The following is a 16631-nucleotide window of genomic DNA, read 5'->3' on the forward strand; positions in this document are numbered from 1 at the left end:
GAAGCAGGTGAAACATCTTTTATTAATCAGCAAATGCTATGGGAACGTTTGCAAAAAGCTTGGAATGAGATAACAGCGGAAACCATGAATAAATTATTAGCCCGAATGCCAAGATTATGTGCGGCTGTTATACGCTCCAAGGGGTTTTATATTGATGAAAATAAAATTTAACATTTACAACTTTGTATATTAACATTTTATTGATTTTATATATTTAAAATCATCCTAAAATGTATTGTATTTACTGTCTAATTCATTGTTTAATAAACAATTAAAAATAAACGCAATTTTCTTGCAAACTTTTGTTACTTTATTGAAATATTACAAATGAGCGGAGACTTTTGCACGGTAGTGTATATATATATATATATATATATATATATATATATATATATATATATATATATATATATATATATATATATATAATTTTTACTTTAAATAACTATATATTTGTAACTTTTTGTGTTTGACCCTACCTTCTGTTTATTAGTTTGTTTATATACCTCTTAGTTTTTAGAGAAACCAAAAAAAAAAAAAAAAATTTTAAAACGCAAAATAGAAATTAATTTCGGGAAAAAAACTTTAAAATTTTTTAACTTTTTATTTCATTAACTTAATTTTTTTTTAACTAACGTGTCATTCTTAAAGTTATATAATGTAAAAATATTCAAAACTTTAAATGGCGCAACTTACACCGCCGCAACTAGCCCCGGTTTTCTTAGTATAAATGTCAAAAACGTATAATATGTGTGAAATAATTTTAGGATATTTAAAAAATTATATTGCTAAATACAATTAGAAAGAGCCAAAATTAGTGAAACAATTGCGCATAATAAATAATCCAGATCACAACGATAAGACGAACTCTCAATGAAACTGCTAGTTGTTGCAGAAATAACGAGGTTATTAGTTTCATTTCTTTTTAATTTTTGGTATTTTTATGTTTAAAGAAAAATTATTTGATATTGGAAATAATAAAACTAAAATTAAATTATGATGCCATAAAGAAGCATTTGAAAAAAAATTTACCTGAATAAGTTATTGACATCAGAAGAACGAAATATAAATTTATTGATTTTAATCGAACGAGGAATAAGCGTACTAACCTAAATAAATAATAATAATACCGATATTGAAAACACTTATAATCTAAAAACTCATGATCGAACACTGTCATTAATAAAGTCGATTTTAGTTGATAAAAGGTTTTAAACAAATAAAAAAATCAATAAGAAAAATAATAACAAATAGGAAACTAGAAACTTGTTTACCACAAATATTTAATTGACACAATATAACCTAACTATCATCATTAAAAAAACCCTGATAAATAGCCTAATGTAAATATATTAATGCGGAATTAATGAAAAGCAATTCAAACTTATGAAAAAAAACTGTCATAATCAGTATATTTAGAGCTAAGATTGTATAAAGAATGAAAAACAAATTACTCTTTGTTAAATTTAGTAAGGTAACGGGTAAACAGTAACACGCTATTTACCTTACTAAAATTAATCTTAGTAAGGTACACAACGTTACCTTACTAAAATTAATTTTCATTACTACTGAATTAGACTATAAACATTCTAGAAAAATTTACACTTTTTATAAATTTGCTGTTCTAAAAAGCAAATGAATTATAGGTAATTATATATTTTACAGGTATTTTTACTCAGATGTCGTTGATTCGATTAAAATGGCTTTTTTAATAACTTTTTCTAGTATGTTTAGTTTGAACCATCGGAGCTTTTAATATGCACTGTGTTAATATTTGATGCCATAGTTGTGTCATGTAGAAATCTTTGATGCTATTGTTGCGTCATGTATAAACCTTATAAACGTATTCTTTTTGAAGCAAAACATTAAGTCTAAATTGCTTATTAAGTTAAAAATTAAACTTATAAATTTATAATGAGTAAAATTGGTAATGAAAACTTTATACGTTTTTTTTTACCTTTTTTTTACATTATTTGTAAAGTACTAATATAATAAAAGGTGAAATTTTATCAGGAAACATCATTACTACTCCAGTTTTCATTGAAGTTTACAACAGTATCTCAAGCTTTTCCATTAATAAAGATTTAAGTTTTCTGCAGCATGGTACCGCTTAAGAAAGTAGCGGGCTCAGGGACACTCAGATTTTACTTTACACATATAACTTTACTACAATCTTTAATCAAAACTATTTTTAAGTTTAATTTGTACAACTAGAATCTCAATCCGGTTTCTCATTGAGAATTTCTTTGGTGCGTACAATTATACCTCATAATGTTGGAAGGACTCCAAAAATTTATTTCTTATAGATTTATAATATATGGTTTTGCTTTTTAAATAAAATTTGAATTAAAAATTAAATGTGTGGGAATTTGGAAAACATATATTTTAATGTAAGTTGATCTAATGTTTAGTTCATAGTTTTCTTTTTTGTTGAAAACATTTTTTTTAATGTATCTATGGCAACCAAAAATCTTATAATAACGCATAAATTATATTGGTCGACATTAAATTTTTTAAACATTTATTAATCAAAATTTTTCAACAAAGTTAAATATTTTGGAGTTTGTTACAGGAAACGCTTAATGCATTTGCAAATAGATTTAGCATTTTTTAAAAGTTCACAAAAGCAATATCAGCCAAACTCTATATCTTCTCTAAATGATCATGATAAGAATCTTTATTGATTTTTTTTATTGAATGACGTAATACAATATTACCTTTTTTTTACTAGAGCTAATCCTTTACAGTGATGGTATCGTAAATTTTTTTTTACAAAAATGATGAACCTCATTCAACAGATATGAAGCAGAATTAGAGGAAACAAAATGATCTTGTAATACGGACTATTTCACGTGAAGGTTTTATTTTCAGAAAAAAAGGTTCAAAGTTTCAAAGAAGGTCTGCTCTAAGGTTAGTGGCTTTAACAACTAGCTTTCCGTTATGTTTTTAATTTTTTTAATTTTTTATTTTTAATCAGCAGTATCATTTTTAAAACAACTATAGTTAAAAAAAAATCTTGGCAACAGTGCTTTTCAAAACCCAATTTCTATTACCCGGTTAATAACTTAAATAAATAGACATATATTTCTAAAAAGATGTATAGTTGTAAAGTAATTTTTTTTTATTACCTTCCAAGAACACAAATATTACTTGCTATTATTTTTAGCTAGAAAAACAATAAAATATTAAAAATAACAAATCAATGTGATAATATCTTCATTTTATCAATTTATGAAAAATAAAAAAAGTTGAAAGTAAAAATTCATAAAATTAAAAACTGCATTAAATTTTTTTTAATTTTTGTTACTTAGGTGCCTCAAGAAGACCTAACGGTCTTGTCACAGAGCACCACGGAAGTGCATTTAACCAAGAAGTTTACCTTCCTTAACGTGACGCAAAAAATAGTCCCGAGCTCGTTTCGAACCTGGATCTATTGCTTTTAAGCAAGCACTCTAACCACTGCGCCACGGCCCCACTAAATTAATGAATAAAATTAATGTATGCACCTTCAAATAAAGACCATTACAATAATTATAAATTTTAAGTTTTATCTTTCTATATCAATGACTTTTCATTTTAATAATTATATATTCAAGAAATTAAATTTTTTAGGTATTCTGGTAACAGCTTTGAATATATATTTGTAAGAAGACTTATCGGCTAAAATAGAAAGGAAACCATTTTTGTTAATTTACTGTCATACCGTTGTGGAAACATCTCGGATAGCAATATTATAACACTCAGATATTCAAAGCTGCCATACATCAAGTATAATCTAGATTTTGAAAACGTTTCATAGAAGGTGCGAAAAAAAAGGGGGTAAAAACAAGCATATATATTTTTGCTTTCAAGGTTGGTAACTTTCAAACATATCGCATACTTGAAATTTAAAAATATATTTAGTAGTGCCTAATAAAGACGTTTTAGAAAAAAATTACTGCAATCGGAGCTTGGCAATAATAATAAACCATTATTTTCAGTCCTTCTATCTCAAATGTGTTTTTAATCAAAACAATTTTGTTTTTTTCATAATATTTAAAAAGAGATCTAAATTAATCAAAACATTTAATTAAAAAGATATTTTCTTATTAAAATGTTAAAAGTATTTATAATTGTTATTCCCCATTATTTTTATCTTAATAAATTTTTATTTTAGCAAAGAATAAATAAAAACAACAAAATTGAGAAGTGATGCTCACTTTTGACGTATTTAAAACGTAAAACAAAAAAGTAAGATAAAATCAAGACTTTTTGCATTTTATTTATTTTAAGTACTTGTTTTAGAAATATTAAAAACCAATGTCTTCTTTAAAAAGAACACCTTAGATTCTTTTTCGAATTCTTTTAAAAAGAAATTCAAAATGTTTTTAACTTTGATAATATTTATTAAAAAGATTTAACATAAAAATGATCTACCATATCCAATTTGAAATAAACTGAGTTTTAAATTAGTTGATGGAAGAACAAAATTATCATTTGAAATGTTTGTAGGGTATTTAAGTGAAACTTTGCCATAGTATGTATTAAATATAATAGGAGATTTACTTCTTGCAATCGCAATCCAAGATTCCAATAAATTTTTTCAGATAAAAGATATCAAAATATAATTAAGAGTTTTCATTAATTTTCCGTATTAAGCTTGCAGGTTTTGAGACAGAATGATTAGGGGTTATGTTATTAGTTGTAATGAATAGTTGGAAAATGATTTGTTTTGTTGGAACTGGTTATTCCTAATTCTTAAAGAAAATTATAAAAATTATTTGTATATATTCTATTAAGTAATATTGAACAAGGTCATCTAAAAACATTGAACTTTTGCATTTAATATGTTTCAAAAAGTTAATGTTATTACAACCAGAAAAGTAGGAAACATGGTATAAAATTACCTCCATTTGATTAAAAACTACCTCTATCTAATTGCCAACTATTTTATTTTTAAATGTTTGACAACGAAATGTTCTTACTTCAATTCCCTGAGAGTGTGTTATTACAATGTTTAAAAATATTTAGGATAGTGGCATCTAATGTCTTTGAAAGATAATTACAGCAAAATATTAATAAAAAATGGTTTGTCAATCTTGCTCATAAATGGTTGCGAGACTACAGTCTGTGTCAACCCCAATATAATTTTCGGATTGGTTTACAACTTGGTTCACTTCTTAATAACTAGCGTTTCTTTATTATTTAAGTTGTTAATATGTTATTATTGTACTCAAATGTTTTTGTATTTTATAATTAGCTTTTATTATAATTTACTTTGCTTTTATTTAGCAAATGTAAATCAATGCATAAGAATGATTTGGGATTTGATTTTGAGAAGCAGTTTTTTGTCATTTATTTTTGTCTTTGGATTGATCGGTAACGTGTTTGTTATTTATTTCTTCTCTTTCAAAATGAGAAAAGCACCAAACTTCCGTTGGTTAATAGTGCATCTTGCTATTGCTGACGTAATTTACGGTATAATCACTCCGACCCAGTTTTTATATTTGCTTTATACAAATGGCGAATGGCGTTTGGGAGTTGCAACGTGTAAATTTGTGCTATTTGTAAGTCCATTAACTACAAACGTAAGTGCATGGATACTATGTTATATGGGTTATGAGCGACATAGAGCAATATGTTACCCGTTTTTGCCACGTTTATCAGTGCTCAATATAAATATTGGTGTATTCTTTATATGGCTAACTTGTATGCTTTTAAAATTACTTCATATTTTACGAGGCGATGTTCATATGAAAGAATGCGTCTTTTCTGCTTTAAGCTCAACAGAATATAACGCAAACGCAATCTTAACATTATTAGTTGATAGTTTGATTCCGATGGTTTTATTGATTTACTTCTTGTTACGAGTAAATGTGACGTTGCGGTTGCGTGCAAGATATTTAGACGACCTCAGAAGTAATGTTCCAAGTATTAACATGAATTCAATTTTTCTTGCACAAAGAAAAAATTTTTACAGAGGTGTAAAAAATTCAGAAAACGATCCTCTTGTAAAAATTAATGATCAACAAAGTAACCAATTTAGATTGTCAAGAGCTGTGTCATTTTGTGAAAAAAGACGAAATGCAATTTGCTTTGATCCAAGTTTGCAACGCGCTGCACGTATTGCACAAGCAGGTTATTGCACAGAAAACATAGAAGATTTGAACATATGTAGACCTTTATCAAGTAAGAATCAGTTACGGTGTCAGAATCACAGTATAAATACATTAGTAGCGACAATAAGTCGCAAACGAGCTTCATTAAAGGAACTGTCGAGAATAAGAATTAAAGAAGCAGGTGATCGAGCTATTATAAACGTGTTTTCACTGACAGTCATTGCCTTTTTTTTATCATCGCTTCCGTATAATATTTTTTATTTAGTAGTAATACTTTTGTACTCATCTTTTTTTACGGAAGACGATATTAAAAATCACAGATCTAAATTAATGATTGCAAATAACTGGCTTTCGCTTTTGGTTGTGTTTGGATGTGTAATTAATATTTTTATTTACAGTGGAATGTTTCCCGATTTTCGTCGCCAGATGCATGGATGGCTGCGTAGAAAAAGTAGAAGAACAGTTAGGTTATTTTTTGTTTCATGGAAGAATATTCTTATTGGAGTACGAAGCTAAAAAAATAAACAATTAAAGAGACGTTTTTCATAATATATTATTTTAAATTTTTGCATTTAAAAAAGTTGTAAATAAAAGTCAATAATTAAGTTATATAATTATTAGTAAAGTGCTTAATGTACGTGAAGGGTGTTTGAAAATCGGTTTTAAAAACTATTTTTAAAATTGTGTTTTATGTTTTTCTTAACAGTACCATTTTCAATTATTTGATTTTTAATTGTTTATTACAAATTTATTTTTCGGTTCAACAATAAAACTTTAATACATTTTAAAGCTTTGTTAGAAAAATGTATTTTTAGTTTTTCTAAAACTTTGTAAAATTTAATATCTTTATGTTAAAGTCAAGACTGCACAGTTTGGAAACCGTTTTTAAAAAATGTTTTAAAATCGTTTTTCATATTTTTTTTTTAACAGTACTATTTTCAATTATTTAATTTTTAATTGTTTATTACTAAGTTATTTTTCTGTTAAATAATACATTTTAGTTCATTTTACAGCATTGTTAAATAATAAAACTTTTAGACAGTGTTTTTCTAAAATTTAGTAAGTTTTGATATTTAAGAATATATTAAAACAGCTTCGTTTCAATTTCATAATATTAGGCATAAGTGAAAAATAAAACTTACATCGAATAAAAATTTATTTATGAGATTGTAAGGGCTGTTTTGGTTTTTGTTTATAAACTGCGTATTTGAAAAATCCTGGGTGCCAAAAAACCCTATTGTTTGTTTTCATACTGTATTTATAATAAATTAATCTTATCGGTAGTGTAAATATCAGTTGCTAAATAAAGAATAGCAAAAAAATGCAAAGGCATCACCCTCCCTTTCCTCTAAAATTATTTACGGCAAAGGAGGAAAGTATTTACTATCTTATTAAAAAATACGCGCTCTTATATATATTTGTGAAGTTATTTTTTTCACAGATTATTTATAAATACAATCAAGTGTTTATTAAATTTAATAATGCAATAAATTGCGTCAAAATTATCTCTTTTATTTACTGTGCATAAAACAAACGATATATCAATATAAAAGCTGTTTATTAGGGTGGGTCAAATGCCCCTTATTTTTAAAAACCAAAAGCCACTGTTTTCCATGTGCTGTGGGCGTACTCTAGGATCAATAAAAAACAAAATTTAACCTATTTGCTCAAATTTTAGACCCAGCTCAACGGGCTCGAAAGTTAAATTTTTGCACTAAAAAGTCATATTATGAGTAATATATTATTTAATTTACATATTAGTATACATGTTATTTATATATTAGTAATATATAGTACATATATATTAGTTAAACCCCCTTAATTAATTTTTTTGTTTTGTTTAAGTGAACATGAACATTAGTGTGATCAGTTAAAACAATAATTCAGCAAAATAGAGACAATTAAGACAACTTTAAGTGTTGTTTTGTAAGTTTTTTATGTTAAAACTTTGACCTGGTTTCTCAAAAAAACCCAGGTTTTTACTTAATATAAGACTTAATAACGAGCTATCGACAACAGAAGAAATATACAACTAGGCATAGTTTTTTTACTGTGTTATTCATAGTTATGCACATAACCACTGGTGACAAAAATTTAGCACAATCTTTGATAAGATAAAACTTATTGAATTTTTAGTTATCCAGTATTAATTTTTTATTTATTTTGTTTATAAAGTGTTGCTTATCTTTTACTGAAAGTTTTGTTTACTTAGATTAATTAATAAAAAAGTTATCCAAAAATGAAGTCGACTACATTAATTTAAACAAGTGTACAACTATTGTAATTTGCATCCTAACGCTAAAACGAAGAGCACCGTAGAGTATTTTGTTGCCTCTAATCACCCCGAAAGAACCATTAAACGTTATATGGCAAAGTGGAAGAACAATGAGCCAAAGTTTCGTGAGCCTGGATCAGGCAGAAAACCAAAAATTATGACTGCTGGGAACATCAATCGCCTGAAAGGTCTTTTGAACAACCGATCTGGAACTTCAACAAGAAAAATTGCAAATAAATTCAAGTGTGATCATTCCTACATTGTAAAAACAATAAAAAACAAAACAAACATTTGTTATTTTAAGAAAAAAAAAATCCCTGATTGCACTGAGAAACAGTTAAAGCAGTTGCAACTGAAGTGTGGAAGATTTTGTCGCAAATTCAGAAACCGCGACTTTGTCATTGACGATGAGTCTTATTTAACATTTAAACATACAAATAAAAATTCAAATGTTGGATTTTACTCAGATGACGCAATAAATTCACCAAAAAATGTAAAATATAAGCGCAAACGCAAATTTGAAAAAAAAATTCTTGTGTGGATTACCATATCCCCTCGTGGAATCTCGAAACCATTTATTGTTCCTGCGAGACTGGCAATTAACCAAACAGTGTACAAAAATGATTGCATCATCAAACGATTGAATCCTTTTAATAACAAATATCACAGTGATGGTAATTATGTATTCTGGCTTGACTTGGCCTTTTCACATTATGTTAGAAGTGTGACCAATTACCTCGATGAGAAAAATATCCGTTATGTAACAAAATTTGATAATCCAGCACGTGTCCCAGAATTACAACCAATTGAAGATTTCGTGTCAATCCTTAAAAGCTACGTGTATGAAAACAATTGGGAAGCTGAAAGTGAAGATCAGCTGCAAAAAAAATCCATTCTTGTTTAAAAAAAATTGATAAAAATCTTGTACAAGGCATGTGTGAACATGTATACAAAAATGTTGATGCCGTACGTCGTAATGGCGAGAAATCATTATTGCAGTCCCGAAAATAAAAAACTAATATACTGTTTAATATTCTGTACAATAATTTTTGATCATTAAACTTTTAGTTGTACTATTACAGTCTGCGTTTATTTTGTGCCAAATTTTTGTCACCAGGGGTTATGTGGGTTAAGAAAGCTTTTTTTTAGCATATTTATAAATAAAAATTACAATTTTTAAAAATTTTTTATTTTAAAATCTGGTTTTAAAAATAAATATTTTTAAAACCAGATTTTAGAACTCTCTCTCAGCACAATCATATATTACAGTTAACTTTTCTATGAATTTTTTTAGGACTCGATATCCTGAAAATATATTCCAATCTCTAAAATAAAATATATACAGGCATTTTTAAATATTCGATATGCTAAAAAGTTTAATAAAATTAAGTCAATTAAGAAAAAAACTTACTTTGAGCTAAGTTGCATCCATTCTGTTTCTATTGCAGCTAGATTTAGCTGTTGAATTAGACTCCAACTTGAGGTCCAACCAGTTCCCATAACTCTGGAGTTTTCGTTATGTTAATGTTTGGAAAAGGTGGTTTTCCCAATGTTAATTTTGAAGGTTTAGGGTACAAAAATAATTTTTTGGCAATTTTTTCTCTTGTGGTAATGTCTAGCGTTTCATCGCATATAGCAAGTACAACATTTCGTTCTGTAAGAAACTATAAATGATTTTTTAAACTTTTAATTACCGCAGTTGAAATTGTTTTATTAAATGATCCATACTTGATCATGTCCTTGATTGCACATAAATCTAAGCAAGGTGAAGAGGCTGCCAATGGTGCTTTCATAAACCATCTTGTATGAAATAGCCCAGTAAACTCAGCAACTTGATGAACTGTTGCTATTTATTATGCACTAGTTATATCAAATTGTTGCAAATTAAATGTAAGCAGTTCTATTGTCATCTAGTAGATAGCTTTTGATAAAAATCTTGCATGATGAAAAGCTATAGGTTTACTAAACTTAAAATTTGATAGTTTATCACTGCCTAGCCATACACGAGCAAGGTCTGCCAAATGCTTGTAGTCACCACGTGGAAAATTGTCTGTCAACAAGGAACATTCAAGATAAATTTAGGTTTCAAAAAATTTAAAAAAATGTAATTTAAATTTGTTAATATGATTTTTTTTTTTAATTTAGAAAAAAGAAATATACAAATCTCTACCTTTTCTTCTAAAAATGTTCCTTTTCGCTTGCTCCATTCAAACCTGTTAAGATTGTTCACATTTATGTGCAGCTTTATAGTTTCCAGAAATTTTGAATTTTTTTGAAAAGATAATCAACTGGTCCGTTTGAAACTATCCCAGAAACTGCAAGTGCTGCATGCTAGATAATGACAAATAAGAAAATAAAAAAGCCATTTGAACAGAACTAGAACAAAAGTATTTTATAAATAAACAATAAATAGTATGGTTCTAACCTTAATATAGTGCTCATATATGTGATGTCTGCAAGCAAACCATATTAACGGTCTGCACATCCACTTTTTTAGCATTACACATGCACCTTGCATCCAGCCTTAATTTGATTCATTTATTTTAAGAAAAAAATTAAAAAGTATAATGAAAATTATAAAAACAACAAATTACAAAAGTATCATCTATTATACTATTAGGTGCACAAATTTTTCTCACCTGTTTTTGAAGATGTAGTGTCAAAACATACAGTATGTATTAAATCCCAGAGATTCCAAGATTCCAATACTTCCTTAATAGCTTTGGCTTGTGTTATTTCACGACTATCTGTTATAAAAAGAACCCCAATAAGTTGTTCTTTATCAATACTAGGACTTTAAATCACTAGCGATAAGCGCTCAACATTTCTATTTTTACCATAAAAATACTCTTTTACTAATTTTGTATCAAAATGAACAACAAAGCCCTGAGCTTTGTTGTTCTTTTTTTCCCTGAGCTATTTTAATAAAATCATTATTTATTTTTAAACCATTATCACTAATTGCATCATTTTAATGGACCTTTGCTGACTTAAGAGAAATACCAAAGTCCTTTAGGTTTCCACCAGCTGAGTTAATGAAATTAGCCAAAGTAACTATATGCGCTGAACTCTAAATACCATATCTCTTTGCTGTAACAGGAGTAGACTTTAAGATTTTCCTAGGTAGCATAACTAAAAAGAAATCTGGTTTTCTTTTATAAGATCTTGGTTTTCTTTTCTTTTGATATTCAAAATTTTGTTTATCCTCTTTGTATTGTGATTCTTCACTGCTAACCTGATTTACACCTAAATTGCTTTTATATTCAGAAGCTAATATTTTACTTTTCGAAGTGATCTGTTTTTTGATAGCTTCTTTCTACGATTATCCAAGCACAAGATCTTACTTCTATATAAAGAAAACAATGTTGTAGTGTTATGGTAAGACTCATAGAATACCGTAATAAGATTCTTATATATTTATATATATATATATAAATATATGTATATATATAAATATTTATATATATATATATAAATATATATATATATATATAAATATGTATATATATATATAAATATATATATATATATATATATATATATATATATATATATATATGTATATATATATGTATATATATATATATATATATATATATATATATATATATATATATATATATATATATATATATATATATATATATATATATATATATATATATATATATGTATATATATATATGTATATGTGTATATATTTGTTTTAAGAAATTAAATTCACATAAATATATACTGTATCATTTACCTAATATCTTGGTCAGCTACTATTGGAAATAAAATTTTGTTCCAGATTTTCTTCAGTGACGAAACAACACAAGTGCTTTTAAGAAAATTACATTGCCCAGGGTTATTGCAACCAATTTCATAACTCCTATGGGGAAATTTGCAAGAAACTATATCACTAAGTTTATATTGTAATTTTTTTTGTTCTTGCTCTAATTAGTTTGCCATGTAAATATTGCAGAACTTGCTCTCCAGTAGGCAATTGAGATGATGGTAGTATCTCAACGGTACCATTGATCCAAAAAACTTTGTGTTTCGATCTTGTATCTTTTCCCATTTTATTTTAAATATGAAGTTATATTTGTTTCTACTGTTAATGTAGATATATTATTTTTTCCTCTAAAATAAAACATAAAACAGGAAAATAATAAAAGTTAAAATTATTTTTGATTTTTCTCTGCAAAAAAATCAATTTTTCTACTTTAATAAAGCTTAAAGCATCATAAATGTACGCGATCTTAATAAAATAAACAGACCGGCAAGTTGAAGGTAAAGTATAAACTGGTCAAATTTTTAAGAAACCGGTTCAAAACTCAGGGTGAAAAACGCTTGAGCACAATCTAAAATTTATTTAATTACCATAAGGTTAGGCTCAAAATGATCATATAGACCTACAAATACGAATAAAAAACAGTGCCTCAAAGGTATCTACTTTTAACCGGTTATAATATGTTTTTTGAGATAAAAATTTGATCTTTGAGCCCATTGAGCAGGGTCTAAATATTGTATAAATGAGTTAAATTATATTTTTAATTGATCACAGAGTCACCCACAGAACACGAAAAACAGCGTCTTTCAATTTTCGAAAATAAGGGGTGTTTGACCCACCTACTGTTTATAATATACATATATTTACATCCATATTATTTTTAAAGCATGGAGAATACAGTACATTGAGCATGCAAAGAGTTTACATACATTGAATGATTAATGGGAAGAACATGCAAGGAGTGGCTTTACATTGACTGAGGGTTTTGGTTTTGGTGGTTCAGTGCGCTGTCATTAGTGTCGTTTTGGGAGGTTTAAGACCTCCCCTTAACGTAATTAATTTTGAAAGTTTTACAATCCTAATTTATAGCAAAAAAATAATAATATAGCTAAAAAGATTTCTAATCGCCAAAATAAAATCTTACAGTTTTACAGACGTTTGTACGAAGCGCTATACAAATGGCATAAAGGGTTGTCCCATGGCATACTTTATAACCAACCTATTCATCGTGCGGATGACTTCAAAACTGGAGGCGAGTTTTTTTTACCAAAAAATGCAAAAAAATAAACTGAACTGAACATAAAAATTAACTTTTAAGGAAGTAATAAAAGAAAACAACAAAATACATTAAAAATGCATTAAAAAATAATACTACTTTTTTGTTTTATTCTAATACAGTTATTTACAGAATAGATATTTAAATTTAACAGTTCAATTTAACAAAAAAACAGTTGCTGTTGACCTTTGTTATTTAACGCTAAGTTTTAAAAGTTTTTGTTTTGGTTCTTTTTCAGACCTTGGAGAATATAAACTACAATAGTTCTTAAAGAAAATATTTGAAAGTGTATCACCATGGTTTCTGTTCATATTTATCATTATCAGCAATTCTTAAAACATATTATAGTAATATATTATCCATAGACAAACTAAATCATCAGGTATAGTTAATCCTCCACAATTAATTTCCTTAGTAAAATCTCTAAATTTCTCATAATAAAAATATGAATCATCTGAATCTTTGTCATTTCAACAATATAGCCAGCTGTGTAAATTAGAGTCATTTTGACATCGTTAGATAATATACTTTCTAAATCTGGCATATTATCAAATATCAAATGTTACACATTTTTATGATACACACTTTCTCTAGTATTTGTTAAACAGTGATAAAATATGTACCTCCTGATCCATGTCTCAGTTTTCCAACTGCTTTTCTAAAGGATCAGTTGTAAATGTTCCAAGTAAAACATACTTAAGACTTGTAGACAAGAGGAACTTTGATAACTCCACAAGACCATTACAAGTATGATAGATACATTTAGAAGTATCTTTAGTGAAGCTTTTAAAACGAACTGATTGATAGGAGCACATTTGGTTAGCCATGTTTCCAAATTCTAACAGCTTTTGAAGATTAAAATCATCAGAAGAGAAAATAGCAGCCCAATTAAGATCACGCATATACACATCTGCATAAAGGCTATGAACATTAACAATTCTCCAAAATTCAGTTATTATTGAAAGAAAAGAAATAGTATTATCATCATCTTTTAACTCCGGGTGACATTTTATAGCACAAACAACTCGCAAAATACTTTCGGACAAGTTTAAACTTTTTCCTTTCAATTGGTTTTGGGAACACAGCAACATCTTTAAGTTTAGACATTTTAATCATTTGATTTGGTTCTAATTTAAGCAATGCTACATTGCATAAATTAGAATCAAACGATTCAATTCAAATGAATCAAATCAAATGATTAAAATGTCTAAACTTATGAGACTTATGAGACCATTTGACTTTTTTTCTTTATTAACAAAAAATTTAAGTTCCTGTGACTTTTCAGGGATCCAATTATTGCGAATGTTTTTTAAAAGGTGCACAAAATCATACAGAAGATATATATTATCTTTTGTTCTTCAAGGTACGCCATCTGTCTCAAATTTCTTGAAAAAGGCTTGATTTACCCAGTTACCATCACAAACTATAGAAATAACATGACGACCAGCTGCTTTTATCGCAGATAAAAGAAAAATAGTTTGTTCAAAAAGAAAATTTGACTTAATGTCACGCGCAGAAAGCATTTTTCATAAAAATTTGGGTCCACCAAACAAAGTAATAACCATAAAACTTAAAACAGTATGTGCAAGAACCTTTAGATTATTAACTGCTTTTCCAAAAACTGTTCTACCATGGTACTGCAACATAGTCTTTACATAAAATTCATCTAATAGAAGAATGCAGTTTTTATGTCTAACGTCTGTTAAGTTTGAAAAAATCTTTTGTCGATAAATATTCTCATGAATAGATTTTACTTTTGATGTTAGTTTTGTTAATGTTGCAATGCTAGGAAGTTCAAAGTCTTCTTAAAGACAATGATATGTAGCACGTGACATTGCAAAGTACTCAAAAGCTCTAATCATTGTTTCAACAGGTTACTTTTTATTTGTAACAGGTTTGTCTCTCATTGAAAAAAGTGACAACTCGTACGGTGTTACTAAAGAGTTAAACGTTGTGACAAGGGGATAGAGAGATGTAAAAAATGGTCGAAAATTGCGTGACGCAGTTTATGAATGACCTCTAACTAAGAAGATCCTAGATCATTAAAAAACTAAAGACGCGGCCATAGCTATAATACGCTAATCTGTGGCAAAAAATACTTTTAATCATCAAGTTTGGTTTTGCATTTATCTTTTTTTGATTAATTTAACTTATAGTGCATACAATTGCACAAAATATATAACCCTAGAAAGCGGTTATATCTTTTCGTGATATGTCTGTGAAATGACATATTCGTACCACAATCCGTACAGATATATCATTTCACAAATAAGAGTTTGTATTTATTACATTAGTAATAAATAGTTTTAAAGAAATAACGTAAAAATTTATATATTTGTTCTTATTAGATTATATTCCATAAAAACATATTATATATATATATATATATATATATATATATATATATATATATATATATATATATATATATATATATATATATATATTATATAATTTTAATAAAACTTTTCAAAAAAATTTAAATAAATTTTTTTTCTCCCTTGTTGCTTCAAAGTGACGTCATATACGCAAAGTTTTTGACTTCAACCATTTACGAAAAAGCCGCAACTATCATTTTTAATGATCTAAGAAGAAGATGACGTAATTTTAACAATCAGAAATTGAAGGATCTATTTAAAAAAATGCCTAAGTCACACACAAATAAAAATGGTTCAGAATATATACTTTGATCAGTTATCTCAAGCCCTTGAATTAAAAAGTATTGGGTCTGTTCGAAGCAGATTTTATCAAAGCATGTATTTTATAACTTATTTATTATTTAACATATCGACTGTATAGAGCACAAACGTAGTATGTCCACATTTTTATGAAATCAGTGTTTTACTATATTCTTATTGGTAGTAACATAAGATTGTAGACGACATTTGTAATATGTCCACAAGTGATATCCATCATTAGATACACAAAACACATAATACTTTGCTATATTTTACAAATAGTTTTGAAAATTGAAATCCGTTTTTCTCCATATTTTGGTTTTTGGACATACTACGTTTGTGCTCTATACAGTCGATATAACTAAATAAACTCTTTAAAAATAAGTTAGAGAATAGTGATCAAAATATATTTTCTTAAACTTTTTTTTTGTGATTTAGGCATGTTTTGAAAACCCCTCAGTTATCTAGAAAAGGGCAAGTCTAAAATTGTAGTTTTAAATTAGGCATTTAGGTCAAATATCTAATTTCT

At 27.1% G+C, this 16631-nt stretch overlaps 1 protein-coding gene and 1 long non-coding RNA gene across 4 annotated transcripts; one reads left to right on the top strand and one right to left on the bottom strand.

Annotated features, from left to right (window-relative positions):
• Positions 1-2729: 2729 nt before the first annotated feature.
• LOC105849107 (cysteinyl leukotriene receptor 1) lies at positions 2730-6779 on the top strand. Of its 3 annotated transcripts, XM_065817018.1 has the most exons (3): positions 2778-2910; positions 3613-3852; positions 5272-6779. In XM_065817018.1, the coding sequence occupies exon 3, from the start codon at positions 5295-5297 to the stop codon at positions 6612-6614; it is 1320 nt and encodes a 439-aa protein (XP_065673090.1). In that variant the 5' UTR covers positions 2778-2910; positions 3613-3852; positions 5272-5294; the 3' UTR covers positions 6615-6779. The 3 variants fall into 3 exon arrangements, with proteins under 3 accessions (XP_065673091.1, XP_065673090.1, XP_065673089.1); XM_065817019.1 differs by lacking the exon at positions 3613-3852 and having other exon boundaries at positions 2730-2910; XM_065817017.1 differs by lacking the exons at positions 2778-2910; positions 3613-3852 and adding an exon at positions 4144-4230.
• Positions 6780-8314: 1535 nt separating this feature from the next.
• On the bottom strand, positions 8315-10695 carry LOC136090399 (uncharacterized). The gene is made up of 3 exons (XR_010643401.1): positions 10544-10695; positions 9785-10423; positions 8315-9698 (listed from the first exon to the last, which is right to left on the bottom strand). It is a non-coding gene; the product is annotated as an uncharacterized LOC136090399 (long non-coding RNA).
• Positions 10696-16631: the final 5936 nt, after the last annotated feature.

The sequence above is a fragment of the Hydra vulgaris genome, chromosome 13, assembly GCF_038396675.1.
Source record: "Hydra vulgaris chromosome 13, alternate assembly HydraT2T_AEP".
Classification (NCBI taxonomy): Eukaryota; Metazoa; Cnidaria; class Hydrozoa; order Anthoathecata; family Hydridae; genus Hydra; species Hydra vulgaris.

Bases quoted from the DNA above. Each gene is read 5' to 3' on its own strand.
- LOC105849107 (XM_065817019.1), top strand. From the start codon at position 5,295: ATGATTTGGGATTTGATTTTGAGAAGCAGTTTTTTGTCATTTATTTTT.